Source organism: Taudactylus pleione, unplaced genomic scaffold (assembly GCF_031769625.1).
Source record: "Taudactylus pleione unplaced genomic scaffold, aTauple2 ptg000189l, whole genome shotgun sequence".
In the NCBI taxonomy this organism is placed as follows: domain Eukaryota; kingdom Metazoa; phylum Chordata; class Amphibia; order Anura; family Myobatrachidae; genus Taudactylus; species Taudactylus pleione.
Window position 1 is genome coordinate 3816063 of NW_028284591.1, and position 19251 is coordinate 3835313.

Below are 19251 nucleotides of genomic sequence, written 5' to 3' on the forward strand. Positions count from 1 at the left end.
ATAACTGACCACCCAAGGATCCACGTGACTCAGATGAGAGGAGGATAACTTGGGGAAACCCGTGATTATGAGGTCTGAGAAAAGATCAGTTAAAGCGTATAGAAAGATCAGAGAGGTTAAGATCTCACAAGATGTATAATCATTGGTATCTCATACCCAAAAGGCCACATGCTGTTTATACAAAGAGGAGGCACAAGCGGCTTCCGCTGATGAAATGTTATGCGGCATGCCTATGTTCTGTGTGCAACTGCGGGTGTATCTGCATTACAGAGTCACAGCCACTGATCCTGTAACGTAGCATTTCGCCTGCAGATATAACATACCATATCATTTTAATCATTAGAATCTGCTTGTGCGTCCCATTCGCATCGCTGTGCATATAAGACGCATTTGAAGGTTAACAAGTCATGCGAAAAAGATGCTCGGCGCTACCAAGTCGCATGACGCTCACACGTTATGTTTAACGTGACTTGTAGCGCACGGAGGTAAGATGTATGTGGACACATAGGAATATTCGGTAGCTATATGGGATCTAAAGGGCCCACTAGAGACTCAGGACCTCATTCAGAGCCAGTCGCACAGAGCGTGCGGTCGGTCTGAATGAGGGGAGGACGTCTTTTTCAAGACGTCCTCTTTTGCGGTGGTAAGGCTGTGGGTTAACACCCACAGCCTTACGACCGCCTAAGGTGATGGTCGCGATGGTCGCGACCATCGGGGCTTACGACGAGACCCTAGGGTAGGGTCTCCCTTGTCGTAAGCCCCGGAGAGCTTTCGGCTCTGTCTGAGCCGGAAGCTCTCCACTGACATCACTAGTGATGTCAGTGGGGCCGCCCCCAAACGGTAGGCGTTCCCATGGGAACGCCCCAGTTTGGGCTGCCACCCCCCCGGCCCGCCTTCCAAACGGGGCGAGCTGTCAATCAACATCGACAGCTCGCCCCCTTTGGATCGAGACCCGCTACGACCGGCGCTGTCGGTCGTAGCGGGTCCCACACATGCGCACGTCGGCGCCGGCGCCGTCGTGCACATGCTCTGTGGGGGGCCATCAACCCGGTCCGAGTGCATCGGCACTAACGACCTGGTCTCAATGACCCCCTCAATCTCATCATTTCCATATAAGTGACTTGTGACTAATGCTACTGTATAAGACTGCAGGACAGCCTTCAGTGAATCCTGCAGCACAATGCTGGTGATTTGTATAAGCCCCCTGAATTTAGAGGCATGGAAGGGGCATGCATTAAATTGGATACGATTTTCGTGTTAGTGGATCTTCCTCAGCCTATCCCATCCATACAGACTCACTTTGGAGTAACTGTCCTGATCTCTGCAGACCCTACAAGACCAGTTAGATTGGTGCAAATGTATTGCAGCAATTTGCATTGGAGGTTTAACATGTTGACAAATTTGACGTCATGCTAAGTGTGAGAGGAGCTTAAAGTAGTAGATAGTTTGTGTGATGAACTGTCACCAGTCAGTCATTAGTGGTCTCCATCACTCACGCGTCACTTGCTCATGTTTCACTCCATCGCACTCGCAGTCACCTAGGCTTTCCCGGAAGTCTCACGCAGAATGTTTGCCCTGAGCTGTTTACGTGTTTTACAATTGGCCCATGAATTAGTCTTGAAACGGTCTATAAAATTCTGTCTACATGGGGAAAATCAGCTCACTCACTTATATTCCTAAATAATTCCTAAATCATCTATTAAATTACTACCAGCTCTGTGATTCCTAACCCTTCTCCTGTCAGTCTTTCATACACTAATATAACTATAACATGTTTTTTTAAAATGTACCCTGTGATATTTAATGGTAACATTGTTGTTCAACAGCCAACTACCCCAACTGGAAGAGCTCGTTCTTCAACTGTGACAGGTGGTGAGGACTCCACGGTAATGTCTGTATGGTTATGTTTGTGACCTAGTAGCAATAGGATACTTAATATTTAGTTTTATCAACTTCCGATCGGGTTCTTCATATAGATGAGGACGTACAGCCATGGGACGTCACAAATACTTCTTGGAATTTTGTTATTTATGTCTATAACTCTCTAATAATATAATATTCATTATCCCCTTGTTCCTGCATGTAGTATCGTTTCTTACGTAGGCTACCACTGGCCACACACTAAGCCATTATGTCTGCCAATTGGTTAGTTTTCAAACCAGTGCTTGAACTCTGGTGATTGATCTGTTTTTGGTGCCCTTACATCCGGACAGCTGATGATTAAAATTTGTATTTGTGTCGCCATCTTCTGGCGGCGTTATTTGGTCCAGTGTAATAACGGCAGTTGGGATGCCGGTGCTCAGAACGCCAGTGCCGGAATCCCGACACCAGTCAGAATCTTGGCACCGGCATCCCGACGGTAAGTATTGGGGTTAGTGGCTAGAATTAGGGGACTGGTTAGGGTTAGGCACTAGGGGAGGAGGGTTAGGGTTAGACAATAGGGGAGGAGTTTGGTTTAAGGTGCCGGCAGGGAGGGTTAAGGGTAGTGTTAGGATACTTGCCAACAGGTGTCGATATCCTAACCCCGTCGGGATTCTGACTGCCGGAATCCCGTACCCAATCCCTTTGTTCTACCTGGCCAATAAATGACCAAATCTGTCCAACCTGACCACTCCTATTGGGTGCAAAAATCTATTAAAACTACTGTTATCAGTTTCATCCAGTAGGGTAACTGCGAAGATAACTCAATGCGCGCAGGGAAAAATGCGTTTTGTGGAACTTTCACGTTTGCGAATCTTACATCTATAAATAGTACATAAAGTAACTTGCATTAGAGGATTGGCAGTCAATTCAAAGAGAGATTATCACCCGCAGCCGTGGCTATTAAACAGGGTTCTGCGGGGCACTTGCAGGCGCTGCCGCGGATTGGAGGTCCAGGACCAAATTAAATGATTTATGGCAAAACCAGTGCTGGTGGCTGCCAGTCATTAAATACATGGACAAGCAGAAGAGCAGCCCTGTCCTCCACCACATAACTGACCCTAAGGATGACAGATAAACTTTTCACTTCATTTATTCATTTCTGATTTTCTAGAAACTTTTGGCCTAGGGGGCGCAGTGAGTTTTTTTTGATACTCTACGGTGCCGTGATTCAAACAGTTTTTGTGAACCACTGACCTACAATAAATGTAACACTGTCATTCGTCTTGTATTAAGCTACGTGCCGGGAAGAGGAGCTTAGCAGTCCATAGAACGTGGAAATGTTGATTTTTATGTAATGCATTTCGATGTATACTGCTCCTTCCCCCCCTTCCCCCTCCGAGTCACAGTCCTGAGAAATCCAGTGTTTAAGTGGTCTCTCAGCGGGCGTACAATTGACTGAGTCCAATTAACAAAACTATTTCCAAAAGCTTCAGAATTCCCAAACAATGCCATTCCGTCACATATTGGGAGACCCCCCCCCCCCCCGAATTCCACTATTTAGTGGGAGGGAATTAAAATCTTTAAAACTGTGAACGTTTTTAATTTACTTTTACAGTAATATTTGCTGCAGACTCCATGGTTTCTAGTCTCTTCAGATGCAGTATTCTATCCACCACATATATATATATATATATATATATAATTTTTTTTTTTTCTTTAAGTATTTTTGAGCTTTGCAATAATTTCCCGGGGGGGACTTAGGGTGAGGCACCCCCCGGTAGGTTCGGTTTAGGCTAGGGGAAGGGGAGATAGTGTTAGGCTGCAGGGAAGGGGAGGATAGGTTTAGGCACTTAGAGGGGGGTTAGGCACTGGGGGGGAGGTTAGGATTAGGCACCCCTACGGGAGGGTTAGGGGAGGGAATTAGGTTAGAGAATACTTACCTTGGACAATCGGGATTTCCTCCTCTGCAAGGATGCCGCTGTCGGGATTCCAACAGCCAGGCATGGGTCCGGCAGTAAATCATACTGATTCTGTTCTCCCAACAACTTGTTTTAAAGGTACCATGTTAGCTAGTTTGTTGGCCCTCTCTTCTAGACATGGCATAGAGATTTGATAAGCCTTGTATGGGGGAGCAGGCTGGCATTATAGGGTTACGTGCACAAGTAGCAGGAAGAACCCCAGTGGCTAAATGTACAGTGGTGGAGGGGGAATACTGTTTACATGTATACAGCCCATATAGTTCATTTTTCATTAAAGGAAGTTGACACTTCCAAACAAGTGGCTGCATTGAAATATTAGGCCCACCTAAATTGCAGCAAATAAACGGCTCTCGCCAAACCGCTCCGCTTTCTGCTGCAACCTGCTCCTTAAGCCTCAGATGTGTTATTAATTGTACATGTTAATGTATAATATCCTTTTATGCCTTTTGTACTTTTGTACCAGCTTTGCCTATGAAAAAGTAAACACATTTTTATTTTATTAGCAATATTCTATCACTTTGGATGACACAGCAATTCCCTCCTGCATTCTGTGGAGTTAACTTGTTTTGTTTGGTTGCTGTAGGTAACAGATGTTGCTATACATCCCCAGGACTTCCCGCTGCCTGGCCTGCCCTCTCTCACTCCCATTTTGTGCGGCCTAAAGGTGCATACACACGGGACGATCTGTTCAGCGAACGATATCGCTGAACGATCTCCCTTGAAATTCCTGGTGTGCTGGATGAACGATAATGTTCATCCACACACCAACGATCAACGATCGTGGATCCCTATAGAGAATATAACGATATCGCCCAGATTGGCCTGTTTGCATGGCTGATAGACGATATCGTTATTGTCCAGCGGGAGCACGCATCGTTGGTTGCATTCACATGGAACGATATGAACGATATATCGTTGAATGTTATCGTTCATATCGTAACAATATATCGCCACGTGTGTATGCACATTTAGCTTCAGGGCAGCTTCTTGGCTTTGCATGACATCACAGGGAAGAGACAGACAGGGTTTCATGATGCTATTGGATACATGCATTCACTGGCTGTTATATGTGTGTACGTCATCTTTGTTCTTTCATTGTGCTTACGTTTTTTTTTATCCCATCTAGGTCATTTCTATACAGGCTGTCTAATTAACCTCATTGATTGTTGCTTTACAGGAAACCGCACAATTTTTCTTTTTTGCCATTTAAAAAAAATGAAACTAGTGACATCACTGAGCTGCGAGGTTGTGATGTCACTAGTTACTGCCTCCTTATGTGTGTGGGTGTAAAGTACACTGCAACCTATGAACAGGATCAAAAACACTCTTGGGAAAGGAAACTTTGGTCTATAATTGGATTTAGGGACTTCTCACTCCTGTTGTCCTCAACTTCCTATAATAGTCTATTATAGTTTGCATAATGAGAAATGGCGTCTTTTGTTGTTCAGCTTAAGAGTGACATCACACAAGTGCTTTGGGCGTTAGCGCATTTCGCCACTCGTGTGTCCGCATGGAATATTTAGAGCGCTGTGGCTGTCAGTGCCTTTTTTATTTTTCTCAGGTGGAAAAGCGCTAGGGGCTATATTAACTAATGTGCAGGATTTTAGAAGTGGAGATGTTGCCCATAGCAACCAATCAGATTTAAGCTACAGTATTATCTTCTATCAGGTGCTAGATAAATGTTAAGTAGAATCTGATTGGTTGCTATGGGCAACATCTCCACTTCTAAAAACCCACACTCTAGTATATATACCCTACAGTGTGACAATAGTATTGGAGACAAGATAATGACCTATGTACTGTTTGGGCCACATCTGTTGTATCTTAACGTGCGTGTTTAATTTTGCTGGCTTTTGCGGATATTTCTAATGACCTATAATAATATCTGTATATAATGTTAAATGTAGACTGTTTAGTAATAGCTTTTTGTATTTCTAATCCTAAAACTGCCAAAATTATTGTTAATGTTTTAAGGTACAATCCTCCCATATTTTAAAGGATCACCAAACCTTAAATATAGCATAGCCTGATCTTATGAGAGAATCCACATTCTTTATCTGGACCAACCACATAGCTTTTGCACCTCACTGAAACGTATTGCAGTTGCCCTGCCGGCATACATGTGTATGTTGTTTAGACTACTCCGCCACCACGGGATGTAGTTAGAATGCCAACCATCGGCGTGCCAGGTGGCGATATCCCGGTGCTGGAATCCCGAACCGGGGACAAGACACCGGTGCCAGAATCCCGACAAGAGGGGAGATGCCGACGCCGGGATCCCGATAGCCGGCATGCCAATGGTAAGTACAGCAGGAGCCCTTACGTCTTAGCCACGGAGGGGGGGTGGAGGGTTATATTTAGGAACCCCGGGTGGTTTAGGGTTAGTCTACGGGAGGGTGGAGGTTAGGGTTAGGCTACGTACAGGGAGGGTTAGGTTTAGGCACTAAGGGGGGAAGGTTAGGATGCAGGGTAGGGAGGGTTAGGATGCACAACAGGAGAGTTAGGTTTAGGGGGTTAAGGAGGGACGGTTAGGGTACTTACCTCTCCCCTGTCGGGTTTGTCCGCATCTGGATGCCACGGTTGGTCTTTTCACAGCAGGCATCCCGAGTGCCGGGATTTCATACCCAACCCCTCCACCACAACCTTAGCATCCTTAGTAGTTTTACATTCTACATTCATTTAGCGTTTTCTGTAGCCAAGGAAGACACAGATGAGTCGTGGGACCCAAAACTGTTGAGCCGAACTGCTACAAAACACAGTTTACGTGATCCTCCTATTGCTTCCTAGTGAGGGCGCTCTTCTTAAGGATTCACTTGTGTCCTGTAATGACGAGAAAGCGTTAATAGACAGGCATGTGGGAAACGGGATGCCCTCTGTCACCAGCTCAGTTGTTGCTGCCAAGGACTACTCTGCAGCATGATGGTGGCCATATTATTAAGGAGGGACCCCGCAGAGCAGACGGAGCTGGAGTTACACCTGTGTAGAGAGGCCATGCAAAATCACACTGCATGGTTTGGTTGTTTGATAAACAGGGGCGGAGCAATGATGTCACAGACGCTTAGCAGACTGCAGTCTCAGCTTTTTTTTTTTTTTTTTACTTGCATCAGATCACATTAAAACAGTGTCCTAATGAGGGAGTCCATTCCATTATGGAATAGAATAGGGGGGTGGTGGAATACTTTTCATTTACTGCTGAACAATGATCCAAATCTGAACATTTTAATTTAGTGGTTCTTATAGGTTTTCTGATAACAAAAATGACCCCATGATCCAACCACTTACTGCTGAAAATATTTGGATATGTGAACATTTTTGTAACAAATGCTATATTTAAGGTTTACTGATCCATAAATGTGTTGCATATACTTTTTGTGTTTCATGTCTTGCTCACTGGTCAGAAGCCACCAAGAAGGCCTGGGTAATCGATTTATTATACAAGTACTGTAAGATTTGCCTAGGAGCACCTATAGACCAGGCCAAGTGATGCTATTGTCCATTATGGATTGCATCAGTTTCACCCTCTTGTTACATTTTTGACACCGGGAGTTTTCAATTACGCAAAAGTATTTTTTTTTTATTATTTTTTTTAAGTACATACACATTGCAAATATTAAGACACAACATACTCTTATGTGAACTGTAAGTTTTTTCACTTTATTTCTATTCTCTTCTTTTTGACACAAGAAACCGCATGAAACAGGATTGTACCTTTTTCTAAGTTTGAAGGATGATTTGTTTTTCTAGGTAATTCTTGTGAATATCACAATATGATAATAGTTTCTTGCATACAAACAGCCGTCCGTGGCCTATGTACATACCACTCCGGGATTACCGTCAGGCTGGGAAGAGAGGAAAGACGCAAAAGGACGTACATATTATGTCAATCATAACAATCGCACCACAACGTGGACCCGTCCGATCGTGCAGGTACGAGGATCTAAGCCAGGCCGACACTAATGAGTTCTCCGTGCAAGAGACTCCGTACTGTGTGCAACGGTCATCTGAGTCACTAGGATGCTATAAAGAAGAGCTCAGACAGTCTCATTATCTCTGTGGTAGCTACAAGACGTAGCCGATGAGAACAGGGAGCCAGGAGCAGGTTTTAAAGAGCTACACGTTAGATTTGTTATATGCCATCTCTTCTAGGGCAACAAGCGTATGAGATACTGACTAATGCACCAGCCTGCCTCTCATATTTAATTAAAGGGGGTATATCACTGAAACGGTGCATGGAAAAGTGTATTACTTTGTAGTAAAGGATGATAAGTGTTATTTCAGTTTGTAGTCAACCAAACATCTTTCCAATGCATGAGGATAAACCGATTCTGAGTTTTCTTGATTATTTCCAATGGAAGCAACCTAGACTTAATTAACTGGTATTAACATCATTTTATTTTGCCCCTCCCTCCGCTCGCATTCGCTACCAGCTCCCCTGTCCTAGTCTCCTCCCTAAACCACATTCACTACCAACACCCCAGCAGCACCCAGACACATACTGTCCTCTCCCTGCATTCACTTCCAACACCCCAGCAGCACCCAGACACATACTGTCCTCTCCCTGCATTCACTTCCAACACCCCAGCAGCACCCAGACACATACTGTCCTCTCCCTGCATTCACTTCCAACACCCCAGCAGCACCCAGACATACATTCCCCCCTCTGCATTCACTTCCAACAGCCCAGCATCACCCAGACACACACTCTTCTCCCCCTGCATTCATTGCCAGCACAAGAGCAGCACCAAGACACACAGACTCTCTCTGCTGCATTCACAGCACATTCACTGCCATTCACAGACACACACACTCTCCCCTGCATTCACAGCAATACCTAGAGACACACCCTCCCTCCCTGCATTCACTATTAACATCCTAGCAGCACCCAGGCACTCTCTGCTTTGTATTTACTGCCAACAACCCAGTAGAATTCACACACCCTCCCCCCTGCATCATTACTAACAACCTAGAAGTACCCACACTCTCTGCCCTGCAACACTACAGCAGCACCCAGACACACACCCTCCCCTCCACCTGCATTTACTACTAATACCTTAGCAGCACCCCCAGACACACACTCTCCCCCCTGCATTCACTGCCAACACCCCAGCAGCACCCAGACATACACTCCCCCCTCCACATTCACTTCCAACAGCCCAGCATCACCCAGACACACACTCTTCTCCCCCTGCATTCATTGCCAGCACAAGAGCAGCACCAAGACTCAGACTCTCTCCCCTGCATTCACAGCACATTCACTGCCATTCACAGACACACACACTCTCCCCTGCATTCACAGCCAACACTACTGCAGCAACCAGACACACACCTTCCCCACCCCCTGCATTCACTAACACCCTAGCAGCACCTAGACAACACACTCTCTTCCCAATTGCATTCACTGCTAACACTCTAGCAGTACCCAGACACACACTCTCCTTCCCTCCACATTCATTTACAACACACCAGCAGCACTCCGGGTCGGGAACTCTGGGAGAGGGAGAACTGTTACACATACCCACTTGGCTCCCTGCATTTTCCTGCTCTGGGGTGACCTGGAACAATGGAGGAGGTCATTGTAGCCCCTTCAGGGCTGGTGCCCAGAGGTGACAGTCTTCCATTGTCTCCTGTATTTCCACCCCTGGTTCCACTAATATGCTTTGGGGTAGATTTGCTTAAATGTCAAAAAAAAATAAAAAAATGTAAAGTGGAGTTATTGCACCATAGCAAATAATCGGATTGTAGCTTTCATTTATTAAATTCTAGAAATTGACTGCTTAGAGCAGGAGTCTTCAACCTTGGCCCTCCAGCTGCACTGCCACCTTTTTTATATAACAGCATGCTAAAACTGTGGCAGTGCATGCTGGGATGTGTAGTTCCACAGCAGCTGGAGAGCCAAGGTTGAAGACCCCTGGCTGGGGAACAGCTTCACTTTTTAGGAGTTTTAGTAAATCTACCTGCTAGTGTTTCTCATTGATTTGTTCCATAGAAGATGCTTTAAATTTACCAGAATAAATACAATATTCCTAATGTTGGCCATACACGCTACAATTATCGGGGCGATCCGCCTGATATCGGCGGATCTCCCCGATAATTGTAGCGTGTTGGGGGGGCGACCGAGGGTTAAATATTGCTCGGTCAGGCATGCCGGATTGTCCAGCATGCCCGTCCGATGCGATATTTCCCGGTAAACTGTCGGCCGCATCGGGCAGTGTATGCCCAGCCGCGGCTGACAGACAGACATTTCCTATGTTCCTTCCTACGGAAGGAACAGGGAAATGTCTCCTCCCCCGAGGCAGAGCGCAGATGTCTGCCGAATACACTATGAGAGAAATTTCACAGTGTATGCCGGCGACATCTGCGGCTGGCAGCCGGCCAGATAAAATGTCGGTCTGACAGGCATTTTATCTGGCCGTGTATGCCCAGCATAAGTGATGCTTTTGCTATCTCTTCTCTTACTAGTACAGAGTTAGGTCTTTAGATAATTACCACGTACAGTATGAAGGATAAGTTATGTGAATTCATTCAATATTTTATAAGTATGTTATATATTAGAGGTCAGTTGGGGACTGCATGATGTGGGCCTTGTACAGGGTTATCATAAGATCTCCACTGTGAATTAACATTCGCATGAAAGCGATGGGCACTGGGGGTGGGGCTTTGATGACCTGGACAAGACTTGTCTGAGAGTCATGAGTTACCCAACACAAGAGCCAGTCATTTTAACATTTGTATTTTATTTCCGTACATCTAATTCCACCCAAAACTTTTTTTTTTCCATTTAAGTTTTGGGTGGTCTTGGCCATTATATAATTAAGCTCATTCTTTCATCCGTTATATTTAGGATTTATTTAGGTTGCTAACTGTGTTTTGCCTTTAAACTAGCATGCTGAAGATGGTGCTGTTGGATCCACCTCAAACAGTAGCAATCACCTGAGTGAACCTCAGATCAGGCGGCCTCGTAGCCTCAGTTCCCCCACAGTAACTTTATCTGCACCACTGGAGGTGAGATTCTGACCTCGTTATACCACGGACCTCTTATTGCTTATGAAGCCACCTCGATCTTACTTTCATTTTCTGACTTCGGCAGCGGCTGGTGACGTCTCAAACGCCCTTTTCTCTTGCTGCTTACGCTTTATAATCTCCAACTCTACTGTCTTGTGGTCTCATTCATCTACGCTTCGCAGCTTGTAACTCTTCCTCAGAAGCTTCTTGCTCATTTCTATTTAACTTTTATTATCCTCTTTTGTTCTTCCATTTGGGACATATGTCTATTTGTAAGTCTGCTGTTTTTCCGGGGTTGTGTTTAAATGTCGGGCTTGCTTTGCAAAATTTCTCTTCATTGGTTTGGTGAATGCATGGTTAATGGTTTTCACTTAAGCGCTAGCAAAAGTGGACCAAGGCCTTGTTTTAGCAGTACTGTATAAAGATGTTCAATGTGCTTGTGTGTGTGTGTGTATATATAACCAACATGTACTTAATTTAATTGCTGCTTTCTTTATTTCAATTTTATTTTACACCATTCCTGAGCTTCATAAATACTGTACTAGCAAATACATAACTATGTACTTACATAGAACGCAATAGTATTATAAACTCCCAGCATGATTTTCCCTTAGGAAACAATTGGTATTGTTTGCACTTTGCTGGTAACCAATACACAGTATTGAGCTGATTTGGCAACAAGATCTAGGAACGGCTAAACCAACAATGATTAGAGGGAAATGCAAATGAACGTGGAACATTGATGTGCATAGTGAATGGGATGAGTGTATATATATATATATATATATATATATGTGTGTGTATATATATATATATATATATGTATAGATCTATATATATATATATCACACTAACTGCACTGTTTTATATATACGTATACTGTGTATATATATATATATATATATATATATATATAATGTGTGTGTGTATGTTTATATATTTATATATATATATATATATATATATATATATATATATTTATTTAGTGAGCAATAGCCTATTTCATCCAATCGGATATTAATTGGTTGCTTTGGTTACAGCACAGAAGCCCTATTTTTGCCAATTATATAACATACACCAGGCAGGTTATGGACCATAACACCATTTTTTTTGTTAACCATAGCATGTGTAGAACTTGATTTGCAACTAAATTTGTGGATAACTTTAATAGTACAGATTTTTACCTTGTTTTGCATGTACACCTCTCACCGTACTAATTAAAAATTAATACTTGTTACGTCTGCATTGTGTTTGACTGTACAGGGTGCAAAAGACTTCTCAGTGCGCCGGACAGTGAAGGATACTTTGTCCAACCCACAGTCTCCACAACCATCTCCTTATAACTCTCCCAAACCACAACACAAAGGGGCACAGAGCTTCTTGCCACCAGGCTGGGAGATGAGAATAGCGCCAAATGGGAGGCCCTTCTTTATTGACCATAATACCAAAACTACCACTTGGGTAAGCAACACTGTACTTTGATAGCTCATCGGGGCGAAATGCTGCTATGTTTTGTGTTTTTTTAACTCCTTTCTTTGCATTGCGCCATTGTGAGAAGGCAGCCTAACCAAGGACCAGCGACTTCACTGAGGGACTTGGGCACAGTTGTTCTCATTCATGTCCTGGTGAATACTGCACGTGACGACTTCTTTGGCCCACACAATGGCTGCACCCACGGTGTGTAGGCGACATTTAAATAATGGCAGAAAAGAGTGGCTGTTACATTTAAAAAAGCAGTGCAGTAATAACCACACGATACAACCCGCTAGGTAGGTTCTTGAGACCAGTGGCATGTGGCAGGTCTCAACACAGATTCTTATCCACTGAAGGTTCAGGAGATCTCGGCATCCAGCCTGAATGTGTTTACCCCAACTCCGGCTTTTGCAAATAATACATAGTCTATTAAAGGACCGGTTGGCCATATCTATGTTTTTTCTATATATAAGGAACACCTAATATTTCAAGATATTTATTTCATACCTTCAATAAACGATCAACAATGAACCACGGGATTGTGAGACTATTGAGGACCACTACAATAATATAGTAGTGAGGGACATAACAGAGATTTAATAAAAATGTGAAGTATCTTAACAGGAATGTCTGTTACTACGCAATACATTTTTAGATTAGATCTGCATGTGAGTTTTATGTTTAGTGGCTCCTGGAAAATAACCCTAAGTCCCTTGTACTATACCTCCCAACAAGTAAGTGTTGTGAATTGGGAAACTGCAAAATACCCCCTCCAAAAGCTGATGTGGACGTGTCATCTGAGATGTGTCCAGCCACTTCTGATACATTAGGCCACCTCATCATCCCTCCTTTACCCCGTGGCCCCCTCCAAAAGCTGATGTGGACGTGTCATCTGAGATGTGTCCAGCCACTTCTGATACATTAGGCCGCCTCATCATCCCTCCTTTACCCCGTGGCACCTTACCATAGCTGCAAACACCCACTCGCCACCTCTTTACTGAGCAGAGCGCCGATAAGAGGGGATTTACCTCCCAACATTACCAGCAAATCGGGGAAAATGTTTTGGATCACAGGGTAGTGTCCTAGAACCGGGACTGTCCTGCCTGAATCAGATCAGATCACTTACACCTGGACATTTATATTGTACAGTCACCTTTTTGTTCCTTTGCCCCCCAAAATATCAGCTTCTATAGGAGCGCATGTAGACAGGACACTCTGTTACCCACAGAGGGAACATTATGTGTTATTGGTCTCTACTCCTTACTCCTGTTAAAAAAGAGGGAGCACCGTGGAGATGGAATAAGAAATACTATAAAACATACGTACTGTATCTGTGTGCCCTTGTATTTTGTTTTCCCCCTCCATTATCCAACAAGTAACACGGACTGCCTGACGTTTATTATAAATAAATGTGCTACGTTTTATTTGAACTGGAATTTAAATAATGAATTGCATAGCAGAACAAAATCACTGGAGTTCTATTAAATAAACCATAGTTGTTGGAACCAGAGGTAGATTCAAATCTGCCAGATTTGCCCTAAAATGATAAAGTTTTTTCATGATTGTCTCGTACCATTCTCTGAATCAACTGCACCCTTTCGTGCGTATGTGATAAAATACAGGGCTGCTGTTATCAACTATTTATTTTCTGCTAGAAGACGGGATCGGTATGAAATACCGCCGGAAAAGACCGGCAGCAGTGAAGAACCCGACAGCTCCAAAGGTAAGTATGCTCCCGCCCCCGCTTCCCCCAACCCTCACCCTCCTTTAGGCGTGCCTAACCCTAACCTCCCTCCCTAGTGCCTAACCCTCCTCTAAGTGCCTGAACCTAACCCCCCCCTTCCCTGCAGCCTCCCGGGGGGGTGCTTAACCCTAACCTCCTCTTCCCCTAGCTTAAATCTAACCCTCCCAGGGGGGTGCCTAACCCTTAGTCCCCCCGGGAGCCCTAAAGCCTAAAACCCCCCCGTGCGGATGTCCGCGCCCGGCTTACCTCAGTTCGGTATGCCGGGCGTCAGGCTCCCGGCATAGGTCTGATGACAGGCGCTGGGATTTGCAGGCGGGAAGCTGGCGGTCGGCATTTCGACCGGCGGCTTCCTGACTGCATCCCATTTTATTATCTGGGGTGAACAACTTCTCACCTTTGGGCCGTGGTATGCCGGCCACCAGGCAATCGGCCAGATCCGATGCTTTTTATCCCTCCTCAACATAGGGCCTTTTTCAGAGATGTAAGTGGACCCAATGTGTACATACAGCTCCAGTGTCTTTAGATCGTAGTATGCGCAGAAGCCGCACTTCACATGTGCAGATCCGGGGGTGCGAGGTAGCTCGCAGTGCCCCAAACGCCATAGTGTGATTTATATGCTGCTGGCATTTGGGGCGGCGATAGCTAGCACTACAGAAACTGGGGGCATGTCTGTCCTGTCTTCTGGGTCCTGATGCCAGTGGCTGCGTCCTTCCAGTTTCAGCAAATCCTTCCAGGCACTGGCGGGTCCCCGTTTCATGCACCTGCGCAGACGGATCGTCGCACATGCGCATTACACAGGAGCCCGTCGCTAGCAGCGTTAGGCTACCAGCAGCCGAGCGGAGGGACTCGCAGTTGAGGAGGACTTCGTTGGACCTCACCGGAGGGGTAAGTATTGATAAATACTAGTTTTATTTTTCGTTTGTATCAGTGATACTAAATAAAAAATGCCGCTGGTATTTACATTCATTCATAAATGGGGGCCTGAATCATGCCCAGAGTACTTAGCAATGCGAGGGGCGGGGTAGGAACCACAATGCGTCAGAACCGCTTTCCTAGCTACACCTATCTGAATGCTTAGTTCTCTCCTAGTACACATGTACCCTGTAAACCCAGTGGTGTCAAACTCGGGCCCTCCAGCTGCAGTGGAACAACACATCCCAGCATGCAGTGCCACAGTTTGCTATTAGGGCATGCTAAAACTGTGGCAGGGCATGATGGGATACGTAGTCCCACAAAAGCTGAAGGGCCCGAGTTTGACACCACTGCTGTAAACCGGTCATTAGATGTAGATGGCTTTGCTCTTTGAGGAAACCGTTAACTTAGTAACCGGCATAGTAACCTGCATTTCTTCTCAACACCAGCCAGCTTACACAAGATATTCAAATTGCTAATGTGCTTTTACAATGTTATGCACGTTTTATTGTATTATTTTTGTTTAATGCAATACTGTATTTAACGTTTGCTAATATAGCCATTTTAGTTTTGCTATTTTTTTTCTAATTTTCTGAGTTTTTAATGAGGTATTTGTTCCTTAATGATATAAACCACATACAGGGACTTGTTTAGAATTATGAACAAACCAAGTTGCACTGCAAGGGGTACAAATGCCATTGTTTTGGCATCCTGAGAAGATGTAGGAATCAGATGTTTCTTTTAACACAACAATTTAGAATTGAGCTATAGTAGTTTCTCTACACCACCCCCAATTCCATTGTGTACATTTTTAAATCCTCCACCCCCAACAAGTACAGTATGGTTATGTGACGGTACAGAACTGCACCTTCTTATATTTATTCCTAATTCCTAGGTCCATGGTGTGTGTGTGAGAGTATATATATATATATATATATATATATATATATATATAGCAGTCCCAGCGAGAGGAAGGCTTGTGTTTGGAGATATTGTGTACTAAACTGCGGGTTTATAGAAGTGGAGGTGCTGCCCATAGCAACCAATCAGATTCTATCTAGCACCTTCTGGAATCTGATTGGTTGCTATGGGCAACATCTCCACTTCTATAAACCCGCACTTAAGTAAATATACTCAATTTTCCTAAACTTATTTTTAGGAAATTGTGGGGGGAATAAACAGGATGGAATAAATAAGGGATGTGCAGGCTCGGAATTGTTTGGATTTTCCCGCCAAATTCTGATTTTTTTTTTACTGCCAAAAATCGGGTCTCAGAAAGAGGCAAAACGTCATCTTTCATGGACAAACATCGTCATTCCTGGACAAAGTCCAGGAATTATGATGTTTGTCCATAAAAGATGACGTTTTGCCGCTTTCTGAGACCCGATTTTTGGTGGGAAAAATTCAAACTAATCCGAGCCTGCACATCCTTAGAATAAATAAATCATGGTATAATGCTAACATCAGGAGGTTTACTTTTATTATTTTGAGGTAAACTATAAGAAGAATGTGAGCATGTTTCCTCAGTCCGTTTCTTCATGCTGCTATGAATGATAGAATTATGCAGTGTCATGGAGTAACATGGCAACCACAGTCACATGACACGTGATGTAGCGAGCAGAACGGCTCTGGTATGCCCTTTGAGCCCTGTCTGCTCTCTCTACTGTAAAATCCCCCCCTCCTTCATATGACATGCTGAGAGCTGTGACGCTGGGCCTTGGTGACAAGCAGCCATGCTGTACCTTGCACCCTGCAGAGAGATTTAATGATTTGTACGAGAATAGCTCACAAAAATCAGATGCATGCTTAAAAGCTACTTAACTTGCTACTGTATTAGAAATTGTTATGGAATTACTGCTTTAATGGCGGAACTAATGTGCCAACTACTTTTGAAAGTGTCCCTTAAAGTCATACATACAGTAGTTACTCCGTGTCTGGGAAATGTTCTGTTTGAATATTACCGGTGGTAAAATGCCACAATGGTATCACTGGTTCCCGATGAATTGTTGGGTTGTATGTTTTCTGGTTGGCTGCCTCCAATGTGTCTATGTGACAGGTGAACATTGAAAGTTTGTTGTCGGTTCTTTGTGTACATAACAGTGAAATTTATTGTTGTGACGGATATTCCATTCCATAATATATACAGTAAGAACTTTGGGGTCTATGTACTAAACCTTGGTGGAGATAAAGTACCAACCAATCATCTCCTAACTGTAATTTTTCAAAAACAGCCTGTAAGTGACAGCTAGGAGCTGATTGGTACTTTATCTCCATCCACTTTATCTCTCTCCAAGGCATAGTACATAGACCCCTTATGCTGGGTACACACTGGCAGATATATTGGGCGATCTATTGATGTTGCACAGCCGATACCCAAAATATCTGCAGATATATTGGGGCATTGTGCTGTGTGTACGGGCAATCACTCGACCGCCCGTAAACTAGCTGCAGAGGCCGCGGGGGAGTATGTGTAGTCGGCTGAACCGACGGCCGATAGGACCCTGCATCGGCAAGTGCATAAACACTTGCACGACGCGGGGGGAGGGGGGGACGGGGCGAATACGCTATGTAGGATGCCATGCTGCATTCGGTAGCATGGCGTTGTACATGATCTCTTCTGGTTGGACGTGCAGCATTTGACCGCAGGAGCGCGCAAATTGAGCATACACACTAACGATGACCCAGATTTGAAGTTACGATTTGCCCGGAAATGACAAATCGGGCCAATATCGTTTAAGTGTGTACCCACCTGGAGTGGCCAAAATATTGCAGGTGCTAAAGTTTGCCTGGCAATGCCTCTGCTCTTAGCTTAGTGTGAGCCTCAGGAGAGTGACCTCGCGTTGGAACGCCTCCCAAACTTGTGGCACACAGTGATAACTGCACCACTCTGTGGTTTCACCACTGACAATTACCATTCACCATTCTGTGGTGGCCTACATATTTGAGAGCCCTCTGCCCCAAAGATTCACCCTATTATAGCCTCTTCCAACTCTGTCATATAACTAGTGTTCTTCCCTTACAAAATATTCCTCCCTTCTCACCAGGTGTGAATCAATCAGTCTGTGTAGTCTGGGATAGTAAGAAAAATACATTCATCTGTGATGTGACAATCCGGGGATGCTTACCTGTATTGGTACAGAGAGGGTGGCGTGGGTGGGTTACGAAGTGCCAGGACTCAATGTCTCATACACATCATGTGTCTCCCATCACCCTCCAATTCACTAAATGTTCCTTATAGAATCCACACTCTTGCAACTTATCGTTATTTTCAACAACTGACCACCTCTCGACAACAACTACCGTCACCAATTTCTACATTCACTTCTCCTGAGACTGCTGTATCACACCTTAAGCAAACTATTTAAATATCCCTTGATGAAGTGGCTCCAGCTACCCATCAAACTAAACGTAAACTGAAATGACAACCGTGGCTTTCCACAGTAACAAAACATCTACTCTCACATAAAGTAGAATGTCAGTGGCATAAATCTCTTACTCCAAATGACTTCATCACATACCATCTCTCATCCTAACCCTCTGTACCATGCTCATTGTCTACCCCATCTGTGTCACCCCTGTTTGTCTGCCCCTCCCTTTCCCTCATGTTCTTTTCCTTCCTTTACTTCTATTGTTATCTACTCTATACTCCTTACAACAGCACCTAACCCTTGCCTTTTGCCATCCTGCTACAGTTGCAGCAATGTTTATATATCATGTACTTGTCCTGCAATGTCTTGTACTGTATGTCACGGTTTTTGTGTTCTGTTCAACTGTTTATGTACTTTGTTAGGCGCTGTGGAACCTTTGTGGCGCCATATAAATAAAGGATAATAATAATAATGTGGGCCCGGGCTTGCCAATGGGGCACAGCCGCATCCTCCAAGATGGTGTGTTCATGCCCCTTCTGGTGGTTGTGTAGCATCTGCAAGGGGGCCAATATTCACAATGGGACTTTCATTACATCCTTCAAATCACTCCATTGGGTTAGCAAACCCTAACCACACATGCTTCAAGCTTTCATTCACTGTGACATTTTAATGCCTAAAGGGGATACGTTTAAGATGCCGGCGGTCACTATGCCGACCGCCGGCATCTAGACTACAGAATCCCGGCGTGGGTTAACTAACTAACTTACGCCGGGACACCGGCGCCCGGCATCCCGATCGAAGTGATGCCGGGTGCCGCGTGGGGGGGCGAGGGTTAGGTTTTGGGTTCCCGGGGGGGACTTAGGGTTAGGCACCCCAGTAGGTTAGGGTTAGGCTAGGGGGAGGCACCCCC

At 44.6% G+C, this 19251-nt stretch overlaps 1 protein-coding gene across 14 annotated transcripts in view; it reads left to right on the forward strand.

The window, feature by feature from the left end:
• The window catches only part of NEDD4L (NEDD4 like E3 ubiquitin protein ligase), a 438826-nt gene that overhangs the window by 362905 nt on the left and 56670 nt on the right, over positions 1 to 19251 (forward strand). For 7 of the 14 annotated variants that reach the window (XM_088476471.1, XM_088476472.1, XM_088476473.1 and 4 more), the window contains 4 exons: positions 1827 to 1886; positions 7638 to 7769; positions 10725 to 10844; positions 12108 to 12305. The exons of 2 other annotated variants lie outside the window; for them this stretch is intronic. In XM_088476471.1, the coding sequence (XP_088332597.1) occupies positions 1827 to 1886; positions 7638 to 7769; positions 10725 to 10844; positions 12108 to 12305 (510 nt within the window). Of the gene's footprint in view, positions 1 to 1826; positions 1887 to 7619; positions 7770 to 10724; positions 10845 to 12107; positions 12306 to 19251 lie in introns of all 14 variants that reach the window. 5 more of the 14 variants (XM_088476474.1, XM_088476464.1, XM_088476466.1 and 2 more) reach the window with 2 other exon arrangements.